This window comes from Xenopus laevis, chromosome 2S (genome assembly GCF_017654675.1).
Source record: "Xenopus laevis strain J_2021 chromosome 2S, Xenopus_laevis_v10.1, whole genome shotgun sequence".
Lineage (NCBI taxonomy): Eukaryota > Metazoa > Chordata > Amphibia > Anura > Pipidae > Xenopus > Xenopus laevis.
In genome coordinates, this window is record NC_054374.1 from 147,087,996 (window position 1) to 147,113,088 (window position 25,093).

Here is a 25,093-nt window from a genome sequence, read left to right on the forward strand (position 1 = left end):
CGGGCAGGGAGTGGGTGGTGTCAGGCGGGGAGTGGCCAGAGGCAGGAAGTGAGTGGGAGGATGAGGGTTGGAGGGTGCAGGGCCCCTCTGAAATTGTATTGCAGGGGGGCCCAGCGCACTCTAGTCACGCCACTGAATACAAATAAAGTATATGAATGTGAAACCAAGATAAGAGGTGGCCTGTACTATGTCAATGTGCAAATAAAGAGTCCAGTGCCATGCAGCACATTCCATTCTTATCTGTCACTCCAAGCTGCCATCTGTCAGCATGCTATTGCTAACACATACTGTAACACTATTGCAAATTGGACATTTGTAAATATATATAGTATACACACATATGATAGACGTACAGATAAGACGATGTTCTGCCCTGACAACAATCCACCCAAAGTTATGTCAGAGAAAAGCTAGTGACAGTCTCCCATGGATATTGGCAGATCAGCAATACATGCAGAGAAATCAGTAACCAACAAATTTTCTAACCTGTCCGAACGACGATCGTCATGGCACGAAAAATGTCAGGACACTCCACAGAGTCCGAAAATCGTACGAAAAAAAGATTCATACGATCATAACTGCAGCTTTAGTTTATGAACAAAAGCTTTCAGATAATGTATATCTTATTAAATGAAAAGAGTCATATCCAACTGGCATATAGATCTCAATAAAGATTGTTTTATATATTTTGCCTTGAGTCACCATTCTGTGATATTGTGTGCATCACTCGCTGATCAGCTGACAGATAATAAAGACCAACATGAAGAAGTGTGGGCATAAAGGAGACAGCTCTGTCCATTCACTATCTATGGAAACTAGCCTGCATGCATTTCCATGGTTGGTACAGTGCTTCATATAAGCCATATTTAGTACCCACATTTTCAGTGTTTTAGTATGGAATTATACAATGACGGCAAACAGAAGGCAGCACTATTGCATTAGTAAGTGCCAAACTTAGCAGTTGTCAGATTGTCTCTCAAGACCGGACAAAGTTTTCCCACTTTGATATAAATGATTACGTGAGTAAATGAATAAGTAAACTCCCACCTCCAATTCAAATTGAACTATACATGCAATGATAGCGGATTGTTGTTTGGATATCATTCCAACTTGCAGTGCAGCAGTAAAAAGTGACTGAAGTTTATCAGAGTACAAGTCACATGACTGGGGGCACCTGGGAAACTAACAATATGTCTAGCCCAATGTCAGATTTCAAAATTAAATATTTAAAAATCTGCACTTTTGAAAAATGAATTTCAGTGCAGAAGTCTGCTGGAGCAGCACTATTAACCGATACATTTTGAAAAAAAAAAAGTTTTCCCATGAGCGTATCCCTTTAAACTCATGCTGTCTTGCCATTTATGTTTAAGGGCAAACAGGACAATATCTGGCCATGTAGCTCATGCTTGTCCACCTTATAGGTCTAAATAAATATTTTAGTTTAATATTTAGTTTCCCAATGTTTACTACCAAGCTGAATAGTATATAGCAGCTTCAATGAGAAACGCATAGTCTTTAAACAAACAGCCTTAGTAAGTATATTAAAAAAAGAAGTGACAAGTCACTAGTGATAGCATCTACGAGCACTCTGCTCTTCTCAATTTTATACACTTCTACAGCAATTTACAAAACAGAAGATAAGCAGAGTTTTGTAAATCTAAAAAAAAAATTATAGCGCACAGATATCCGAACAAATAAAGCTGGCCACACACGGAGTAATAAGGATGATGATATTCAGCTATAAGGAGACTTACTGCTTTGACCTGAACACACAGTTTTTAAAAACTGCACACAAGTTTGAAATGTGCGCATAAAATAATTTTTTTTCACACACAGCCATGAAGGAAGTAGAGGGAACATTTTTTACGCTTATTTATTATTACATTTTCCCGAAAATTTGCTTCGATTTTAAGGATTTTTACATCTGATTTTCAAAATTTTTGCTGAATTGAAAACTCCATGGTATTGCATGAGATCGAGCGCACATCAAATAATCATTGGGATTTTCCCATTGACTTATATGCAACCTCGACAGGTCTGAGATGCCGGATTTTCAGATTCTGACTTTTCCATCCTCTGGGTTTAATAAATTCCAAAAAATGTGTGATTTTTTAAGTCTGATTTTATTAAAAAAAATCACAAATTTTTCGGGATTTTTGCATTCAGAGTTTAGTAAATAACCCCCTAAGAGTGGCCAATTTGCATACCACCAATGCAAATTTCGAAATTATGGAAATCCAAGCAACACCACAGTATACTTCTGGCATACTACAATTCTAGCCACTTAAAAGTAGGTGGCAACTAATTTGCTGGGGGTGCCTATTAACTAAATACAATTGCTTGGACCAGTGAAGTAATTCAGTAATCATGAAAGGTTATGTATTAGAGCTGAGAAAAGTAGCTAATGTTCACCTTGAGGTGGGCTATATCGGGCTGATCCGATCACGGGTCCTAGAATATAGATCGATATGGTGGTTGCTTCCTGAATGTATAAACCTCTTAGACATTTGGTCGATTTTTGAGCAGTTATGAGGGTTGTCCCTAAACATAAATCATTTTCTTTTAAAGGGGAAGTAAAGTCTAAAATAGAATAAGGCTAGAAATGCTGTATTTTGTATACTAAACATAAGCTTGAACTTACTGCACAAAGCCTAATCAAACAAATGATTTATGCTTTCAAAGTTGGTCACAGGGGGTCACCATCTTGTAACTTTGTTAAACATCTTTGCAAGACCAAGACTATGCACATGCTCAATGTGGTCTGGGCTGCTTAGGGATTGTCAAAAATTATCAAAACAGCTCAAGTCAAATAATATCAAATATTAATACAGCAAGACTGATTAATAATCAAAATATACAGACTGCACCGGGTCTTGTGTGGATTTTATAGCTTTTGTATTGTTTAATACAAACTTTTTCCAACTCTGCAGAACAAGTAGCTGCAGCAAAATTATGCTCTAAATAGAATCCCAGTTTATCTGTTTAAATCTGGCTCCATGATCTTTGTCCCTGCAGCTGAAGTTGGAAACACTAAAAGGGATGTAAAGACAAAAATAAAATCCAATACAAATCTCTACACAGTCGCCAACTGCTTTACAGGGAAACAAACAAAGCTGCTTGAGTTCTGCATGGCTGGGAAGTAGGGCAGGGGCTCCCCCTGCTGTTCATATGGATAATTGTTCCCTGACCAGCAGTTAGGGACCGTCTGACAATTCCTATCCACAGCAGTAAATGAAGGTAGCATTTCACTGCATACAGTCAGGTTTCTTATAAAAATGGTACACATTTTTTAATTAAAGCATATTAGAGATAGGTTTCTTTTTCATTAAAGTAAAAATTGGATTTTATTTTTTTGCCTTCACATGCCCTTTAAGCTACCCATTGATGTCCAATATCTGAGTGAGGCATGATTTTGTGCAGATAACCTGGTATTTTACAGCAGGTAGTCCACACAATACCTAAATTTAGTCAGGTGTCTTTCCCAGAGCTGAAAACTGGAATCTCTCTGTGCTGCCTACGAAACTAGTTTGTCAGGTTGTACAGGTGTCAAGCAAACCTCTAGAGGAAACTGTGTTCAAATGGAGCCATCAAAATAAAGTTCTTCTGTCTTGTACAGTATAAGCAAGATTGAATTGGACAGGGAAATAAACATGAAGTGTTGCTAGTTCTCAAAAACACTAAACTCAATAGTGCTGCTTTCACACACACACATATATATTATATTATAAACTGATAATGTAGGCCAAACGTTGACGAAAACTTAATGAAAGATAACGGCAAAGTAACAAAATGTAAATTTTCCATTGGCATTCCAGCTATTTCTGCTATCTTTTTGCTAACAGCAGCTAGTATTGGCTTGTGTTTGCCCATTAAAGGAAAAGTAACAACAACAAATGAAAGTGTTTTAAAGTAATGAAAATATAATATACTGTTACCCTGCACTGGTAAAACTGATGTCAGACACACTACAATAGTTTATATAAACAAGCTGCTGTGTAGAAATTGTGATAATTTAAAAAAAGCTATGTATATATGGCACAGGTAAATAGTGGATAAAAGATAACACCATTATGTTCTACAGAGCTCATCTGTTATCTGCTGTGTAACCGGAGCCTTTTCTCCTTTGAATGGCTGCCCTCATTGCTACATAGCAGCTTATTTATATAAACAATAGTAGTGTTTCTGAAGCAAACACAGCAGTGTTACCGGTGCAGGGCCACACACATATATTTTTATTTCTTTAAAACACTTTCATTTTTTTGATGTTACTGTTCCTTTAACCAGACAGGCACCACAGGGAGAGCTAATGCCAAATGAAAAGTTAGGATGCAAATATGCCTTTATGTATAAAGCAAGCAATACGTAGAATGACCTGGCCTTCCCGAATGATATTTAAATGCCCTGTGCACTTTATAATACTATACAGGAGCCCAATGCAGACCAATAGAGGTTTCATCTCTAGCTTTGCGTAACAGTGAATTAGGGTCTGATTTATCAAACCGACTTTCTGCCCCTTCCTAGGTGTGCAAAGTGACTAGTGTTTATTTTGACAGAGGACTCAGAGCAGTATTACTTTAAGGGTTTACTGGTGTTTTTATATAGACCTTTCTGATAAAGCTTACTTAGTTTTAACCTGTACTTCTCCTTTAAAGGTGAAAAAAGATTGTCTGGCCTCAATATTCTTGGAAATTTTGACCCACACCAAATGTTGGGCAAACAAAAGTCCAACAAACATTGCCCTATGTTATCTGTAAACGAGAATGGCTAGCCAAGTACAGTAATGAAAATGAAGTGGTATCTGTGGCAAGTCACATGCTTAGTTATACACATAAGGAGCAAGTGTAATTACTCACAAGAATAATCAGAATAATTTATACACAATAACTATTTCATTGCCCTGCAGTATTTCAGTTTTACTGCAGGTACCGCTGTTTATTTTGAGCTGAAATATGGCAGTTGCTGCACCAGTTTGACTTACTCCAACAAGAGTAAAAACGTTATATGCTTGCCTTTATCTAGACCTCACAAATTTGAAGAATCAATATTGAAACTACAGTTAAAGTTACAGGTTCCCGCAGTCATTGCTTGTATAAACATTTTATGGGGATTCCCCAGTCCATTAGAATACAATTCAGTGCCATGATATTTTAGCAGTGGTTAATATAAAGGTGGTATACTTTCCCTTAAAGGCAAACATGCCGAATTCTAAATAGCAGTTAATATTACCCGAGTTTTTTAAAAAAAAAATTAGTTGAGCACTTCCTCCTTGCTAATTAAGCTTCACTAAATTTTGAATGTGGAACATTTACTTCACTAGCCGACTCTCCACCACACCTATTCTGGATGCCTATAGCTTCCTATCAATTACATTTTTAATTGCCCTACTTAAAGCCCCATCCTTAATAAGTTCCATTCATAAATTTGCAATCATGCTATACTTTCAGAATAGAGTGCTAAATAGAGTAACATCCCACCATTCCTATACTCTCAAATTGTTCAGCACCAATTCCAACAAGTGTTTTTTAATACTGCAACCTAACCCCTCAGCAGCCTAAAGCAATGCACGTATCATTACAGGTGTCTTTGAAATCTTTTCTCTGCATGAACACTACTGAAGATAAGCGAGGAGCCTTTGCGAATGCAGAGAAGCACGAACCTACATAGTAACAACTACATAGTAACACTAAAGACCCAACAAGATTGATAAGCAAGTGTAACCATAGAACGGTTTCCTCTGATGAAAATTGTATCACTTGCATCCTCACTATATATTACTATCAATGTTATATTATACCACTATTATATATATATATATATATATATATATATATATATATATATATATATATATATATATATATATATATATATATATATATATATATATATATATATATATATATATATATATATTACAAACACCTGCACTCTGTCCTCTTTTTCTCCAAGCCGGGTGCTCGGTCAAAGTCTTTATATATGCATAGAATGGACCAGCACACCGTTTTCTTCAATCAAACGTGTTTATTCAATACACACTGTGCATCCAACGTTTCGGCCCGCATCCGGGCCTTTATCAAGGATGCGGGCCGAAACGTTGGATGCACAGTGTGTATTGAATAAACACGTTTGATTGAAGAAAACGGTGTGCTGGTCCATTCTATGCATATATATATATATATATATATATATATATATATATATATATATATATATATATATATATATATATATATATATATATATATATATATGCATAGAATGGACCAGCACACCGTTTTCTTCAATCAAACGTGTTTATTCAATACACACTGTGCATCCAACGTTTCGGCCCGCATCCTTGATAAAGGCCCGGATGCGGGCCGAAACGTTGGATGCACAGTGTGTATTGAATAAACACGTTTGATTGAAGAAAACGGTGTGCTGGTCCATTCTATGCATATATAAAGACTTTGACCGAGCACCCGGCTTGGAGAAAAAAGAGGACAGAGTGCAGGTGTTTGTAATATATATATATATATATATATATATATATATATATATATATATATATATATATATATATATATATATATATATATATAGCACTGTGATGTGACAACAAATATCTATGATTTTCGAAAACGGTGTGTATACATACATTTATATGTATATATTTATATACATTCATATGTACCCAAAACAGGGGTTATTTTGTTACAAAGTTATGATCAAAAAATTGATAAGCCACCATACCACGTCAAGGTGTGTATGTGTGTGTATATATATATATATATATATATATATATATATATATATATATATATATATATATATATATATAATATTCAAAGTGGACCAGCACACCGAAGTTTTCAATCAAAAGAGTTTTATTTCAACATCACTCATGTGTCCATTCGACTAACAAGGAAGGAGTGCAGGTACTTTGTGAATGTATATATATATATATATATATATATATATATATATATATATAGATAGAAATCCAGTTGTAGTTAACAGCGCACACTGGAATTTTTTAAAAGAATTAATTTATTTATCAAATGTTAAAATTCACATGTATCGACGTTTCGGTCCGGATCTTGGATATATATATATATATATATATATATATATATATATATATATATATATATATATATATATATATATATATATATATATATATATATATATATATATATATATATCTACACAGCTCATGCCCCTGGCCAGGGATGCAGAGGGAATACTTAAATACTTAGTTAATTGGATCCTATATGGTGGAATGGGGAATTAGTGACAATTTGTTTAAAATATGTTTTATGCGATGGAAATAAACTTTCTTAACCTAAAGGTGAATCACCACTTTAATTGATTATATGAACTTTTAGTATGTTATAGAATGGCTAATTCTAAGCAAATCTTGACCCAAAAGGGGGCCCCGTTTATAGTCAGTTACCAATAAAGTTACATTAAAACTTGAGCAATATACACAACTTTTGCAAAAGCTACTGTAACTTGCCTAGACACTTATGTAACTTGCTTACGTATGTATCAAGCAATGACAAAGCAAAGAATTGGGCAAACGCCACTGAACTCCTAATTAAGTCAAATACTTTGGGAAAATTCCAGTAACCGACTCATTAGCACATTAATTAATGGAATGATTCATATAAAGTACATATAACAGAGTAATAACAGGTGTTTATATTGGGATTAGGGTTGCCACCTTTTCTAGAAAAAAATACCAGCCTTTCAATATATTTATCTTTTTCCCCTATAAATAAGATTGGGATCAACTTTCATTTTTACCGGCCAGGCTGGTAAAATAACGGCCAGGTGGCAACCCTAATTGGGATCTATTCACTGAATAATATGAGCATCTCATACATGAACTTCAGTGGAATGACTGGGTACTGGGCCCCACAGCAAGATCATTGGGCCCCTAAACTCTCAGAACAAGATTTATATTCCTGCTACTTAATAATCCCACTGGGCCCCCTATAGTTCCTGGGCCGTCCAATAGTTATAGGGACTTTTTCCTCTATAGTTATACCCCTGTTTTTCAGTAAAATGATTGATGGGTTTGTATTATAGTAACTGTGGATTAAAAAAAAAAACTACTCCAGTGAATAGTTTCAGAGGGAAGAGGAATACTTAAAGGGATGGTTCACCTTAAAGCGAACTGTTGGTATTCTATAGAATATGCAATTCTCAGCAAATTTTCAATTGGTCTTCATTGTTTATTTTTCATAGTTTTTGAATTATTTGCCTTCCTCTTCTGACTCTTTCCAGCTTTCAAATAGAGATCACTGACCCCATCTAAAAACAAATGCTGTGTAAGGCTACAAATGTATTGTTACTTTTTATTACTCATCTTTCTATTCAGGCCTCTCCTATTCATATTCCAGTCTCTTATTCAAATCAATGCATGGTTGCTATGGTAATGTGCACCCTACCAACCAGATTGCTGAAATTGCAAACTGCTGAATAAAAAGCTCAAAACCATGAATAATAAAAAAGGAAAATCAATTGCAAATTGTCTAAATCATACTAAAAATTCATTCAAAAGGTGAACAACCCCTTTATAGGATCAGTAACATCAAAATTGTGATGTTACTGGCTGGTCATAGATGTGCAGATATGATCGTATGAATCTTTGTTTGGTACGATTTTTGGACCGTGTATGGATCGTCCCGATATTTTTCTTGCCATGACGATCAGTCGTTCAGACAGGTTAGAAAATTTCTGTCGGCTACCAATAATATCTCTGCATTTAATGCCTATCTGACGATATCAGTGGGAGACTGTCACCAACTTTTGTCAGACATAACCTTCGTACGATTGCTGTCAGGGGCAGAACATTGGCTGGTCTGTTCTTTTACTACTTTATTTGATCTGAATGGTCAGTGGCAGGTCGTTCGTCCAATATTGCAAGTATATCTGCAGGTCTATGGCCAGGCCATAAAGACATCCGCTCGTTGAGCGATGTCGCCAAACGAGCGGATCTCTCGCCGATATGGGGCAAAATCGGGCTGATCCGATAGTGGGCCCTAGGGCTAAACGATGGGATCATAACGAAGGTTAACGGCGAGCGAATCGCATCAACGAACAGATGCAGGCGCGATCCAACGAGATTTTAGTCCTGTCTGATCGACATCTGGCCGACTTTTCGGCCAGATATCGATCGGTTAAGCCAGACAGAGGGCCCCATACATGGGCCAATAAGCTGCTGACTCGGTCTGTCAGCAGCTTTTATCAGCCAATGTATGGCACCATTACCAATACAAACTATACACATATCCCCAGAGCTGGGATGTGACACTTGTAGCTCTCCAGTTGGTGTTGTTGAACTATAACTTTTGAGTCTTTAGTTAATACCTCCGGCTGCAGAAGGGAGGGCACTCGCTTCTCCTTTCAGTATTATGATACCAAGATGAGAATGATGTTGGGAGTTACATGTTACAGATAAATAAGGCAGCTGCGGCCCTCCTACAGAACTACAACTCACACACCCCCCTCCTACTCGAAGTCGGATGTTCCAGACGCGATACTTACTGGACAAGCGCTGGGCTTCCAGTCCCGCCAGTTCCACCTTCTTACTCCCCACAGGGGTGACGGCCTGCGAGTAGACAGCAGATGGGCCCCCGCCGGGAAGGCTGAGCGGGGAGTTGCCATTACCGTGGATCCCCCCGAGTTGGTCGTCGTGTAGGAACTGGCACTCGTCCCCGTAGAAGCACGTCCTGTCCTTGGCGTAGTAGCGGCAGAACTTAAGTTTGGCCCCGGGGACCCCCGCGAGACCTGCTACTGCCACTACTACCGGGGATGGGGACGAGGTCAGTCCGCTGTTCATGCTGCTGCTGCTCCGCCCCCGCTACCCGGCGCCACCATGGAGGGGTGAGAGAGAGGAGCTGATATAACGCACAGTGGGTTCCTGGGTGTCAGGAAGAAGCGGACACCCCCCCGAGTTTAGGCCTATGTGGAGCGCTCGGGCCTAGTAATAAAGTAACAACAAGCAGCCCCAGCGCTGACCCCTCTCCCTCATTAACCGGACGCCCCTGTTTATATGCAGAGCCCGCCGACCCTTTCCCGAGCGCTTTCCCTTTCTTATTTTCCTCTCTTCCCCTGCTCTTTTCCTATTTTCCTCTTCCTGAGCTGCCACCTTTCTGCGCATGCGCTGCCCGAGGCATCATGGGAGTTCGCTGTACGACTCACTGACGGCAAAACATTACAAGGAAATGAGAGCGATGTCAGGGTGTTTAGCTACATATACAGCTGCTGCTATAGGCCTCGCTTCCACTCAGCCAAAGCTGTACTTTACATAGAGAATGTGCTGTGAATAAGGTGTAGTCAGCTCAATTGCGGAATATCTGTACTACTAGCTCTGTCAGTTAACAGTGGGATAATAGTGTCTGGGAAGGGAGTGTGACTGTGGGATAGCAGGTATAGTAGGGAGAGATGGTGCCTATAGTAACAGTGGATAATAGTCTCTGGGAAGGGAGTGTGACTGTGGGATAGCAGGTATAGTAGGGAGAGATGGTGTCTATAGTAACCGTGGGATAATAGTCTCTGGGAAGGGAGTGTGACTGTGGGATAGCAGGTATAGTAGGGAGAGATGGTGCCTATAGTAACAGTGGGATAATAGTCTCTGGGAAGGGAGTGTGACTGTGGGATAGCAGGTATAGTAGGGAGAGATGGTGCCTATAGTAACAGTGGATAATAGTCTCTGGGAAGGGAGTGTGACTGTGGGATAGCAGGTATAGTAGGGAGAGATGGTGCCTATAGTAACAGTGGGATAATAGTCTCTGGGAAGGGAGTGTGACTGTGGGATAGCAGGTATAGTAGGGAGAGATGGTGCCTATAGTAACAGTGGATAATAGTCTCTGGGAAGGGAGTGTGACTGTGGGATAGCAGGTATAGTAGGGAGAGATGGTGTCTATAGTAACAGTGGATAATAGTGTCTGGGAAGGGAGTGTGACTGTGGGATAGCAGGTATAGTAGGGAGAGATGGTGTCTATAGTAACCGTGGGATAATAGTCTCTGGGAAGGGAGTGTGACTGTGGGATAGCAGGTATAGTAGGTAGAGATGGTGTCTATAGTAACAGTGGGATAATAGTCTCTGGGAAGGGAGTGTGACTGTGGGATAGCAGGTATAGTAGGGAGAGATGGTGTCTATAGTAACAGTGGATAATAGTGTCTGGGAAGGGAGTGTGACTGTGGGATAGCAGGTATAGTAGGGAGAGATGGTGTCTATAGTAACCGTGGGATAATAGTCTCTGGGAAGGGAGTGTGACTGTGGGATAGCAGGTATAGTAGGTAGAGATGGTGTCTATAGTAACAGTGGGATAATAGTCTCTGGGAAGGGAGTGTGACTGTGGTATAGCAGGTATAGTAGGGAGAGATGGTGTCTATAGTAACAGTGGGATAATAGTCTCTGGGAAGGGAGTGTGACTGTGGGATAACAGGTATAGTAGGGAGAGATGGTGTCTATAGTAACAGTAGATAATAGTCTCTGGGAAGGGAGTGTGACTGTAGGATAGCAGGTATAGTAGGGAGAGATGGTGCCTATAGTAACAGTGGATAATAGTGTCTGGGAAGGGAGTGTGACTGTGGGATAGCAGGTATAGTAGGGAGAGATGGTGCCTATAGTAACAGTGGATAATAGTGTCTGGGAAGGGAGTGTGACTGTGGGATAGCAGGTATAGTAGGGAAAGATGGTGCCTATAGTAACAGTGGGGTAATAGTCTCTGGGAAGGGAGTGTGACTGTGGGATAGCAGGTATAGTAGGGAGAGATGGTGTCTATAGTAACCGTGGGATAATAGTCTCTGGGAAGGGAGTGTGACTGTGGGATAGCAGGTATAGTAGGTAGAGATGGTGTCTATCGTAACAGTGGGATAATAGTCTCTGGGAAGGGAGTGTGACTGTGGGATAACAGGTATAGTAGGGAGAGATGGTGTCTATAGTAACAGTAGATAATAGTCTCTGGGAAGGGAGTGTGACTGTGGGATAGCAGGTATAGTAGGGAGAGATGGTGCCTATAGTAACAGTGGATAATAGTCTCTGGGAAGGGAGTGTGACTGTGGGATAGCAGGTACAGTAGGGAGAGATGGTGTCTATAGTAACAGTGGATAATAGTCTCTGGGAAGGGAGTGTGACTGTGGGATAGCAGGTATAGTAGAGAGAGATGGTGCCTATAGTAACAGTAGATAATAGTCTCTGGGAAGGGAGTGTGACTGTGGGATAGTAGGTATAGTGGGGAAATATAAACAGTTGCTGAGCGCCATGTCTTTTGGCTACAAGGCACCTTGCTACCCAGGAGTTTCACCTATGTCCTGAGGAGCATCTCTGTATCTTACCTTTTGCTTGGTGAGGCTGCATACAGGAGTGTTGGGGCATTGGCAACGTGGGTGTCCTCTGACATACGCTTTCATTACTCATCGTTGAGGATGCTCAAGGTACTATGAAAAATGTACATTGTGTCTTAAGTCCAACACAAAGTGCTGATTTCACTGCAAAAGGCCTAAGCACAAGTGCTATATGTGTGACACCATATTTGTATTTTGTCCCATAGTTTTCCTTCAGTAATTCATAACCCCTTGAAAAATGAGTTGAAGTTTTCTTTTTAACTACAGTTTGTAGAGCTATAGTATAGTTTATGCTTAGATTTGCCATACATCATCCCTTTTAAACAATGATGGGATAGGTGGGATTGTTGACTGCCATGATGACCTTTCCTGGGCTCTATTATGGCCAGAAGTATCTTTATTTCAAGCTGATCTGGTCCCAATATCAACTGTGCATGCTCCAAGTAGGCGATCTCTGCCTGAGAACTAAAGATCCCCATACAAGAGCAGATATCAGCTGCCGATAGATTAAGTAGGCAGCTTATTGGGCAGTGTATGGGGACCCTCCGATGGACTAACCCAATCGATATCTGGCTGAAAGTTGGGCAGATGTCTACCGCGCAGGTTTAAATATCCAGTTAAATTGATGACCGCATTGGTCATTGATGCGGTCCTCTATCGGACCACCAGTATTTTGCTCGTGATCCGATCGTACACATCAAGGTAGGCATATTTGCAAAATGAGACTGCAGTTTTTCTGCTGGGCTTCCCAGACTGTAGTGTAATTTCATATGTTTAAGAATGTGTTTTGTGCACAGTTTGTACAGTAATTGTTAGTTAAGGCAGTGATTTAAATGAATAGAAATATTTAGTGAGTAATGTAGTGGATGTATGTGGCACACTGTAGAGTCCTGCAGCGGGTCAGGTACCTGCGGGTTACCGGCAAAAAAAGTGGGTACCCTGCGGGTAGGATTTTCGGGTGCGTGTATAGGTATAGATCCGTATTATTATTTTTCTCCTTTTAAAATTTTACAAAACTTTGTTCTGTCTCTGCCCACTTCTGATGATGTCACTTCCGGCTTGCAGCAACAGCACTTCCTGTTAAATGGTGGTTGCGGATCGTATTGCGCATAAGACAGTTGCGGGCTGGGGTCAGGTAGTGGATCCAAGTGGATAAATATGTGGGTTGCAGGTTCGGGTCAGGTCCAGGTCTCAAAAATTGGTTCTGTGCAGGACTCTAGCACACTGATCTAGGCAGTATATATCCCTGCTCAGATGACTGGCAATCTTGTAAGTCACTGTTATCTCATTCGTTATAACATTTCTTGAGACTCAAGCGAGACAAGACTAAAACATTTTGTTAATAATGTCCTAGAGCAGAGACAAAAAACCCATCCCAAAGGATTAGTGAGGTTAGTTCCAGCCTGGTTTACAAAAGACCTGCCTTGGGCACACAGACTCATTTCCAGGTACTGGGTGTTTGTGCTTTTGTTGACTGTAAAATCGCAATGCTGAATATGATAGGTTGAGTGTTTATGAAATGTTGCTGAAATAGTAAAAAGCTAAAACTGACAAAGTAATAATTGGCATCCTGGCTGAGTAAAAAGACTGGTGAATGCTATACCTACAGCTGAAGGGGCTTAGTAGCAAAACATATGCAAGCTCCTTCAGAAAGGGACTTATCTAATAGGGTTTAATACATTACACAAATGACAAATGTCAAAAATATCACAATGGAATGGTTTGACAATATCTAGTATAACTGTGATAATAGGGATCATCTGAAGAAATATTGTAAAACTGAAAAAAAATAAAGTAAATACAATTAAAACTGATATACAGTCATGATATCTTTCCATAATTTGGATCTATAAAATTATGTAAACGTTCTAAACCCAATAGGCTGGATTTGCTTCTAACAAGGATTAATTATATCTTGGTTGGCAACAAGTGCAAGGTACTGTTTTATTATTACAGAGAAAAAGGAGACCATATTTAGAAAATTTGAATAAAATGGAGTCTATGGAAGACCACCTTCCCGTAATTTGGAGCATTCTGGGTAATGAATTTCCGGATACCATACCTGTACTGTCTAATATTTACAGTGAAAATATTCACAGTAGTGACCAAAATATTGGTATCAGTTCTGCCAGCAAAGTCTTGAAAATAACAGTGCTATGGTATTTCTTTTGGCTGCAATGGAACAACACAAAAAATGAACAGAGAAATCCAAAAATGGACTGAACTCAACAAATGGTGCTTTGATATGGTATGGTGGCTTTTTAACTGGAAAAAGAAAATGTGTGTGTTTGCATAGATACTAACTTATTAATGCAACAGGTGGAGCAGGAAATGTGCATTGATCCATACCTTTGTTTTTTTTAGAGCCATTTTTGGATTTATTTACCCTACCAGGGGTGTGGGCTAATAGAGCTCTGGTGGGGTAATACAATTCAAGGTGACCAGTGCCCTTTAAGCAGGTGTTTCTACTTTAATTTGTAAGTAAACTCACTTTGTTGAGTTGCAGGTGCCTGTAGTAAAAGAAACACACATTCAACCACAGATATGTCTCTGGGCACCACACTGAACATGGAGAAAAGAAAGAAAAGCAGAGAACTGTCTAAGGAGAGGAGACAGAACATTGAAAGAAAGCATGGACAGTCTCAAGGCTACTACTCCATCTCCAACAAATGTTTGTTTCAAAATGCATCAGTTAATAGTGCTGCTCCAGGAGAATTCTTTACTGAAATCCCTTTCTCAAATTAATTAATTAATTTTGAATTCTGACATGGGGTTAGAGTAAACGTGAAGCCTTCATTGAGGCCATTGGGAGCTTTACTATTTAGACAGTAGATCCATTGTGCTTCACACTGTAACAGTACTCTGTCTATGTCACCAACCCTCATAGTAGGTTTTATGTATTATACGGCTTTGAATTTCATCACATCATTTTAACTGTTGTGTATCTCATTAACATGATTCACAACCGATGTGTTTCTCTTACTGTATGTTTAACGCCACCTACATGTTCCAAAATTCTCCTCCTGAATTCTCTTCGTGTTTTTCCTGTATATGTTTTACCACATTGGCATTTCATCACATATATTACTCCTGCCGTTTTTCAAATGATTTATGGCAGGGATGTCTAAAGTCAGGCCCGCGGGCCAATTGCGGTCCAATTTAAAATTTACACCGGCCCTCAGCCTCCGTCATGAAATTAATAATAATGCGACCCCCCAGCACAGTGCGATCAGGATTTTTTTGTTTGCCAGCCAGTTTGATTTGACAGTGTTTTTGTAGTGACTTTGTACTAGTTGGTCATGCACATTTCTACTCTGTCTAAATGTTATTTGTGTTTTTTCCCCCTATTACTTCTTTTTGTTCCAGACTATAGTTTCCAATCATTCTTATTGCTTTGTTAATGCCCTCTTTATCTGGGGCAGTTAATTTTTTTGGTGCAAGCAAAGTGTTCCTAACTGCTTCCAATGCCCTCTTGTATGCATTTTTTTGGGAATTGTGGCTATAGCCTCTTTGCTTAAACCTCTCATACAGTTTTTTGGCCTCAATCTTAAATTCATTAACAGTGCTGCATAATCTTCTTACCCTTAAAGGACAACGAAAGCTAAAAAATAACTAAAGCTGTTTGATAAGGCTGTTACAAGAAGCACTTACAGGGCAGAGTTAATCCGCTGTTCCTGGTGTCTAGCAGCAGGAAACGCGCTGTTGAGAATGAGAGTGAAGGAGTCCAGTGATGTCACTGTTTTCGCGACAAGCTTCCTACAGGCTGCCCGATGCAGCCTTCAGGGACATTAGGATGAAATAGATACCACTGCACATGCTTTTTTCCCTTCTACAATGAGGCGCATGCAAATTAAGCTAATCGCACCCCCAGTAAACACGCTCCTGTAGTTTGCAAGAGACACATCTCCATGGAGACACTCTATCATTGGTTCTCATTCGTGCAGGCAGGAGCTACTAGGCAGCACCTAACACTAGACGTGCACAGCGAGGGGATAAAGTGTTTTCAATGTTTTCTGCCCATGAATATCTATGACGCCTGGCTGAGGTCAGGGGTAATGATTTTTCGCGCATGCCAATAGTGAAAGCGTAGAAACAAAAGCCAATATTCCTTTCTCAAGATGGCGACCACATTCTTCCTGTCACGAGCGCTGGACGAGTTCAGTGCGTCTACTCACTTCGGCAGGGAAATCCAAGATGGCGGCACCCATAGCTGGCACGTTTGATGATGTCACGAACCGACGCCAAATTCAAATATAAGTACGCTCAAGACGCCGGTTCAATGTCCAAGTATAGGACTTGTTTGTTTAATCGTTCCCGGTGCTATTATTCTGGATTTATTAATTAATGGACTTTGACCTTTGCCTGGACCTGGATTCTGCATTCATCCTGCCTGCCTTTGAACATTTGCCTGAATTTGGATTTCCTCTTTGCCTGAACCCTCCTGTACTGCGATCTTGGACTTTTAACCCTACAGCTTCCTCTTGGTCCAGAGTCCAGACTACTACCGGATGGGAGCCGATAGGCCCCCTGACATTATACTTGGGCCATGGACCCCATTGAGGAAGTTCAGCCTGATTTCAGTAGGGCCTTTCGTGGTATGCATTTCCATTCTCACGCCACCAACACCAGTTCCAGTCACTGCAACCCACACAATTTGAGTCCAAGCAAGCCAAGGTGGGATTTGTAATTACTCTGGCTGGGAAAGCGCTCGAATGGGAATCTCCACACTGGGAGAAGGAATCTCCTCTAATTGATGATGCCAAGGCTTTCCTCCAGGAGTTCCGGACTGTATTTGATGCTCCTGGTCGGGTTGTTACCGCTTCATCACGGCTGTTTCAGATTTGCCAGGGGAGTCACACTGTTGCTGAATATGCTATTGAATTCTGTACGCTTGCTGCAGAAACTGGTTGGAACAACGAAGCCTATCATGCTGCCTTCTACAATGGGCTCTCTATCCATCTTAAAGATGACCTGGTCTCCAGTGAATTACCTACACTGGTAGAAGACCTTATTGCTTTGGCTGTCAAGGTGGACACTCGGCAAAGAGAACATCAAGCAGATAAGGACCGTATCAAGAGATTCCAACCTACGTTGGCTCCCCGTTTCCAAAGACCCCTGTTGCCTCTATCACCCCAGCAGCCCTCTGTTATTCCTCCGTAGGAACCCATGCAGATCGGAAGGGCACGTCTCTCTGAGCAGGAGAAGCTCCGGAGGTGTTTGGCAGGGTATGTCTGTATTGTGGTGGTCAGTCTCATTTTGCCAACTCCTGCTCTGTGAAGCCAAAGGGTCCTCTTCTTCAAGGTAAACCTAGGAAGACATATGTGGGTGGCATTGCTCCAAAATCCCAAGAGAACTCTCACAGGTTTCTTCTGCCTTTACAGATTTGTCTGGCCACTAAGACTATTGTTGGCTCTGCCTTCATCGATTCAGGGGCTGCCAAGAATATATGGAGGTTCCCTTGTATCCATTGACCACTCCCCTACGGGTTACAGCAATTGACGACAGGCCACTTACGTCCGAGATAATCTCCATGACAACAGGGGAGTTGCCTGGGCAGGTTGGGACATTACATAAAGAAAAGTTATCGTTCCTGATTATTTCCTTCCCTTTCAGTTCCTGTCGTCTTGGGTCTACCCTGGCTTCGTCTTCATAACCCTTCCATTGATTGGTCTTCGGGGCAGATCTCTCGATGGAGTCCGTACTGTCAAGAACATTGTCTTCTCGCTAATCCCCTCCACCGAGTGACTATCTCTTCGACAGATCTGAAAGCCCTGCCTTCCTGCTACAAGGAATTCTCCGTCATCTTCTGTAAAAAGTCTGCAGTTTCTCCCTCCTCATCGTCACTACAATTGTCCTGTTGATCTCCTTCCTAGAGCCATGCCTCCCAGGGGGTCGCACCTATCCACTCTCTCCTGTGAGACCTCCGCCATGAAAGACTATATCCAGGAGAATCTCCAGTGGGGATTTATTCGTCCTTCTACCTCTCGGGCAGGAGCTGGCTTCTTCTCTGTGGAGAAGAAGGATCGTGGTCTGCATCCCTGCATAGATTAACAAGATTACAGTTAAGAATCGATATCCTTTGCCTCTGATCGCAGAACTATTTGACCAACTGAAACGGGCAAAGATCTTCACTAAGTTGGATCTACGCAGAGCATACAACCTAATCCGCATTCATGAAGGGGATGAATGGAAGACAGCATTCAATACTTGGGATGGGCACTACATATGCCCCCGCCATCTTCCAAGAGTTCGTGAACGACATCTTCCGGGATCTCTTAGGGAGATTCGTGGTCGTGTACCTCGATGACATCTTAATCTTCTCCAAGGACTTGGAAAGTCATCGCTCCCAGGTGAAGGAGGTACTCCCTCTTTGCCAAAATTGAGAAGTGCGTCTTCAGAGTGTCCAAGATTCCTTTCCTTGGCTATATTGTCTCTCCTGAGGGTTTCGAGATGGATCCTGCCAAAGTGTCCACAATTCAGGAGTGCCAAGCAATACAAAGGTTCATCGAGTTTGCAAATTACTACCGACAGTTCATTAAGGGGTTCTCCTCTCGCACTGCGCTCATCCGAAAAGGGGGTAAACCCAACTCATGGCCCCCTTCAGCTGTAGAAGAATTTCAGTCCCTGAAGCATAGTTTCACCTCTCCCTCTGTCCTCCAACATCCAGATCCGGTTTTACCCTTTTTCATTGAGGTGGATGCTTCTGTAGTTGGAGCTGGCGCTATCCTGTCCTAAAGACATCCTGCTGATGGGAAACTACGTCCTTGTGAAAAAATTCCCTCCAGCAGAGCAGAATTACGATGTTGGGAATTGTGTACTCTTGGCAGTAAAGCTTGTCCTCGAAGAGTGGCGTCACCTTTTAGAAGGATCTTCGATCCTGTTCACTATCTATACTGACCATAAAAACTTAAAATTCATATAATCTCTCAAGAGACTGGATCCCCGTCAGGCTAGGTGGGCTCTCTTCCTCTGCCGCTTTAATTTCATCTTGACTTATTGCCCTGGCTCCAAGAATCGGAAAGCAGATGCACTGTCCCGAAGTTTCACTGCAGTGGATCGTCTCCCTGAAAGGCAATAACCAATTATTCCTCCTGCCAAGATTATTGCTTCCCTTTTTCCTTAGTTTGCCGAGCAAATCCTGTCGGGTCAATCTTCCGCTCCTGCTGATACACCCATTTGGATGGCGTTTGTGCCCTCTGAGCTTCGCCTGCCCATCCTACAACAGACTCATTGTTCCAAGCAAGCTGGACATCCTGGTCCTGAAAAGACTCTTGAGCTGTTACAACGCCTAGTCTGGTGGCCGACTATCCGTAAAGACGTCAGAGACTTTGTTGCTGCCTGTACCGTTTGTGCCACTTCCAAGGTTAGCCATACTCGCCCAAGTGGGTTATTACAACCTCTACCCATCCCCTCTCGTCCATGGACTACTTCATTGTTGAGCTTCCACCCTCAAGAGGGAACACTGTGATCTGGGTAGTTATTGACCGCTTCAGCAAGATGGCACATTTCATCCCATTGCGGAAACTTCCCTCAGTGGTGGAACTCACCCAGCTCTTCATCCAATTTATTCGGCTGAGATAGTCTCTGACAGGGGATCTCAATTTACAGCTAAGTTCTGGCGATCCTTATGTAAAGACTTGGGTATTACACTTCAGTTCTCCTCTGCCTATCAATCCCCAAACCAATGGGACAGCAGAGCGTGTAAATCAAGCTTTGGAACAATTCTTGAGGAATCGTGTTTCCCTCTGTCAGGATGATTGGTCCGATCTTCTCCCATGGGTGGAATTCGCTCATAACAATGCATGCCACACCTCCACTGGAAGGTCTCTACTTATGACTGTGTACGGACAACATCCTCAAGCCTTCCCTCAAGACTTCATCTTGTCTGATGTTCCTGCTGCAGACGATCAAGCAGCCCATATGTCTGCTATTTGGGCTGCGACCAAATCACGTTTGGAAAAGAGTGCTCTTGTGCAGTGCATAAGACATTTGCTGATTGGGGACGTAAATCTTCTCCTCTATACAAGGTTGGTGACAAGGTGTCGCTATCCACTAGGAACATTCGCTTCGCCTACTACCAAGTTGGGTCCAAAATTTGTTGGTCCATTCTCCATTGTGGAGATTGTTAATCAGACTTCAGCTTCCCCCTGAGATGCGAATACCCAATGTGTTTCACGTATCCCTAGAGAAACCAGCAATTTCCAATCGCTTCTCTTCAGCCTCCTTCAGTCTCCTCCTTCAGCTATCTCGGTGGACGGCCAATGAGAGTACTAGGTGGAAAAGATCTTATACTTCAGACTCTCTAGGGGTTCTCTCCAGTTCCTTATTAGGTGAAAGGGTTTTGGTCCTGAAGAATGCTCTTGGGAGAAACACTCTGATGTACATGCTCCTTGACTGGTAAGGGAATTCTACAAGCATTTTCCCCAGAAACCCAGGCTTGGTGGTCCAGTGGCCCCCCGTGGGGGGGGGTACTGTCACGAGTGCTGGATGCGCTCAGCGCGTCTACTCCCTTTGGCGGCGAAATCCAAGATGGCGGCGGTAATAGCTGCCACGTGGGTAGTGGAGGCGCCGGCATGATGACATAACAAACCGGCGCTAAATTCAAATATAAGGATGCTCAAGACGCCGGTTCAATGCCCAAGTATAGGACTTGTTTTTTTAATCGTTCCTGGGTGCTATCATTCCGGATTTATTGATTATTGGACTTTGACCTTTGCCTGGACCTGGATTCTGCATTCATCCTGCCTGCCTTTGAACTTTTGCCTGAATTTGGATTTCGTCTTTGCCTGAACCCTCCCTGTGGAGACTGATAGGGAAAGGGTGAGTCCTTGAGGCAGCAGCTGTATGTGCCTAGGGAACACATAAAGGGAAGGCAGGAACAGGTTGATGAGGGTGAAGAGTCAGACTGTATCAGATGCAGAGCAGAACAGGACGAGAGGGCGAAAATCAGGACTGGACTAGGCAGGATGAAGAGGGCGATGACTCAGGACAGGAACAGACTGAATGGAGCAGGAGTGGAACAGGAACAAACTGGATGGGACAGGGCGGTGCAGGCGTAGATCAGATCAAACTGGGGATAGAGTGCAGAAGGATACTATAGCAGGAGAGGACTGGAGATCAGGATAGCAGGTGAGGACTGGAGAGCAGGATACGCTTCTGATGAAGTGGCGAGATGCCATGAAATGCGTAAAGCGGATGATCTGATGTGAACTTGACACGCTGTTATTTCTTTTAACCTGGATGATTAAAATTTGAAGATTTTAACATATCACCCCGAATGCTCCGTTTTTTGCTCTAATTCTATGGATTGATCCGGAGGGGGACGGATGCTACGTGCAGCATGGAGGTGAAAATGTGACTGAGTTGTGATGCTCCCCGTACCTGGCTCGTGTTCACTGGAGAGCAGGATAGCAAGAGAGGACTGGAAAAGGCAGGGCAAGATACAGAGCGAGATGAGGGGGTACAAGGTACTAGGCAGAGTCAGGAAGCAAGAATCAGGAACCGGCAAGGTCAGTACAAGGCGAAGTCAAGGCTAAGCACTGCGTATCTTGACAGCGCTATAAAAATAGATGATGATGATGATGAAGTCAGGGAAAGCTACAATAAGTTAATGCAAGATCAGGTTTGGAGTGAGGAACAGAGCAAGATACGGAATAGCAAGGAAAGCTGGGCAGGGCAAAGTCAAGACAAAGTTAAAGCAAGGAGAGATCAAGGCGAGATCAAGGCTTAAAGCAGGACTGGAGCAGAACTAGAAAGGGAAGGTAAAGCAGAACAAGACAAGGTTAGAGCCAGGCAGGACAAGACAGGGAAGAGTTCAGACAAGGCAAGGAAAGGAGGCTAGAACTGAAAACCTTAGCTAGGGACAATAGCACACTGCTAGTCTTGGAAACAAAGCGCTGGCAAGGTGTGTTTGGAGGGCTGACCTTAAAGGGGAAGTTAAGTCTAAAATAGAATAAGGCTAGAAATGCTGTATTTTGTATACTAAATATAAACATGAACTTACTGCACCACAAGCCTAATCAAACAAATAATTTATGCTTTCAAAGTTGGCTACAGGGGGTCACCATCTTGTAACTTTGTTAAACATCTTTGCAAGACTAAGACTGTGCACATGCTCAGTGTGGTCTGGGCTGCTTAGGGATCGTCATAAACAAAGCTGCTTGAGTTCTGCATGGCTGGAAAGTAAGGTGGGTGCTCCCCCTGCTGTTCATAAGTTTGATTGTTTCCCTGCTTAGCAGTTAGGCACCATCTGACAATTCCTATCCACAGCAGTAAATGAAGGGAGAATTTCACTGCATACAGTCAGTTTCTTATAAAAATGGTTCACATTTTTTAATTAAAGTATATTGGAGATAGGTTTCTTTTTCATTAAAGAAAGTAAAAATGGGATTTTATTTTTTTGCCTTTACATGCCCTTTAAATAGGGCAGAGTCAGCTCTTATTGGCTGATTGCAACTAATCAGGCAGCAGCTGGGCTGGAGAGGCCAATCAGGCTGCAGCTGGGCTGGGGCTGGAGAGGCCAATCAGGCTGCAGCTGGGCTGGGACTGCAGAGGCCAGGTAACATATAGCGAGCAACCCTACAGGCTACTCACCTGGCCAAATGGCTATGGTATTGAGCCAGAAACCCATAGGCCCCTGGCTCGAATCCCAGCAATATCTGACATTTAATATGCACATTGGAGAGCTAAACCTATACCGATTTAAGGCATTGGCATATGAACTTTCCAAAGAGTTAGTGTTAGTGTTTGCCTTTTGTTTTCCTTTAAATATTGACCCGTTGGTATGCCATAGATTAGATTAGAGGAATGTTGACTTTTAGCATTTAATAAGTTGTTGGTTGCTGTCTCTATTCTATATACTGAAGTATGGACACTATTATTTGGATCTATGTAGATATGTATGTCGAGAAAGTTTACAGTGTTTTTATAAATTTCCGCTGTGACTTTTAAAGTATTTCATCTTTCCACAAATGCAAAGAATTTTTATGGAGCTCCTGTCCATATTAATACTACATCTGTGTAGCGTCGCCAGAGTGGAATACATTGTGTATATTTCGATGAGGTCCTCACTGAAGACTTAATTACGTTCCCACCATCCTAAATATATGTTGGCATATGTAGTGCTTCCCATCGCGGTCCCCCTTATTTGGGGATAATACTGGCCATTGAACGTAAAGTAATTGTGTTTCAGGATGAATTCTAACAGTTCTACCACAAAGGAATTATGTTTACGGTATTATTGTCCCCTCTGATCTAACGTATCCTGAACCGCACTTAGCCCCACTTCATGTAAAATACTTGTATGCAAGGATTCTACATATAGGCAAGCTAAGTATTGATCATCATTTAGTGTTATACCCTCTAGATGTCGCAAAGCATCCATTGAGTCCTGTATATATGATGGAAGGCTGGAGACAAAAGGTTTCAAAATCTCATCTATGTATACACTTATTCCTGATACAATAGGATGCCCTGGTGGTGATGTGGCATTCTTATGTATCTAAGGGATAGTATAAAAAGTAGGGATAACCGGCGACTTCACAGCCATGTAGGCAAACTCATCTTTATTAATTAGATTCATATACTTCCTTTTATTCAATATTGTTAGTAATTTAGATTGAAATGTTGTGGGGTCAGTTGTTTCTTGTGTATAACGGTTTTTATCATTTAGTTGACGTAGGCACTCTTGTACGTATGTTATTCTATCCTGAATTACTATATTGCCACTTGGCTTAATTATTATTTCACTTTTATTTTCTAACTGAATTAAGCCTTGCCTTTCTTTCCAAGACATGTTTTTGGGATTATGAAGTTTATTTTGTCTCCTGAGGTGGAGTTGTCTCAAATCTTGTGTGCAACTTTCGATGAATGTCTCCACTTTAATGCAGGTGGAGCTTGTAGGTGTAAATGTACTTTTTGGTCTCAACTTAGTGAAGGGACCCTTTATATCAGTTCTATAATGGTCATTATCCAGCAGGTAGTATAAATCTTGTAATGCTTGTCGTTCATCTGCAGACTTGGCACTTAAAGGAATTGTTCAGTGTAAAAATAAAAACTAGGTAAAAAGATTGGCTGTGCAAAATAAAAAATGTTTATAATATAGTTAGTTAGGCAAACATGTAATGTATAACTGGACTGGAGTGACTGGATGTCTAACATAATAGCCAGAACACTACTTCCTGCTTTGCAGCTCTCTTGGTTTCCACTAATTGGTTACCAGGCAGTAAACAATCAGTGACTTGAGGGGGGGGGGGGGCGCATGGGCCATTACTATTTGCTTTTGAATCTGAGCTGTATGCTGAGGGTCAATTGCTAACTCACTAATCAGTTATGACCCATGTGGCCCCCCTTATAGTCGCTGACTAACTCAGAGTTAGAGAGCTGAAAAGCAGGAAGTTATTGTTCTGTTCTGTTAGACATCCAGTCACTCCAGCCTTTTTACAATACATTTTTGGCTAACTAACTATATTAGAAACATGTTTTATTTTGCACAGCAAGGTTTTTATTTTACACTGAACTGTTCCTTTAATATTCCTGGACATGGATGCAAGAGAACTATTGATCACTGATTGGTAGGAATTGTTTGACGTGCTAAACCACATTCAACTGCCAGACAGATTCAAGGTAACCTTCAGACACAAAGTACACTCTACAACTTTTTTTCATCTGTCTACACAAATAAGGAACCAGTAAGTGAAAGTTTCCTTCTTAATAGTCCCAATTCTAGTAATACAACTAATGATGCATC

General features: G+C 41.4%; 2 protein-coding genes across 2 annotated transcripts in view; one reads left to right on the forward strand and one right to left on the reverse strand.

Annotated features, from left to right (window-relative positions):
* The window catches only part of pan3.S (poly(A) specific ribonuclease subunit PAN3 S homeolog), a 38,524-nt gene extending 28,354 nt beyond the window's left edge, over positions 1-10,170 (reverse strand). The window contains exon 1 of the mRNA XM_018247962.2: positions 9,538-10,170. Coding sequence (XP_018103451.1) covers positions 9,538-9,832 — 295 coding nt within the window. The 5' untranslated portion in view covers positions 9,833-10,170. The remainder of the gene's footprint in view (positions 1-9,537) is intronic.
* Positions 10,171-12,162: 1,992 nt separating this feature from the next.
* The window catches only part of LOC108709958 (receptor-type tyrosine-protein kinase FLT3), an 89,624-nt gene continuing 76,693 nt past the window's right edge, over positions 12,163-25,093 (forward strand). The window contains exon 1 of the mRNA XM_041584511.1: positions 12,163-12,435. The gene's annotated coding sequence lies outside the window, so the exon portion shown is untranslated. The remainder of the gene's footprint in view (positions 12,436-25,093) is intronic.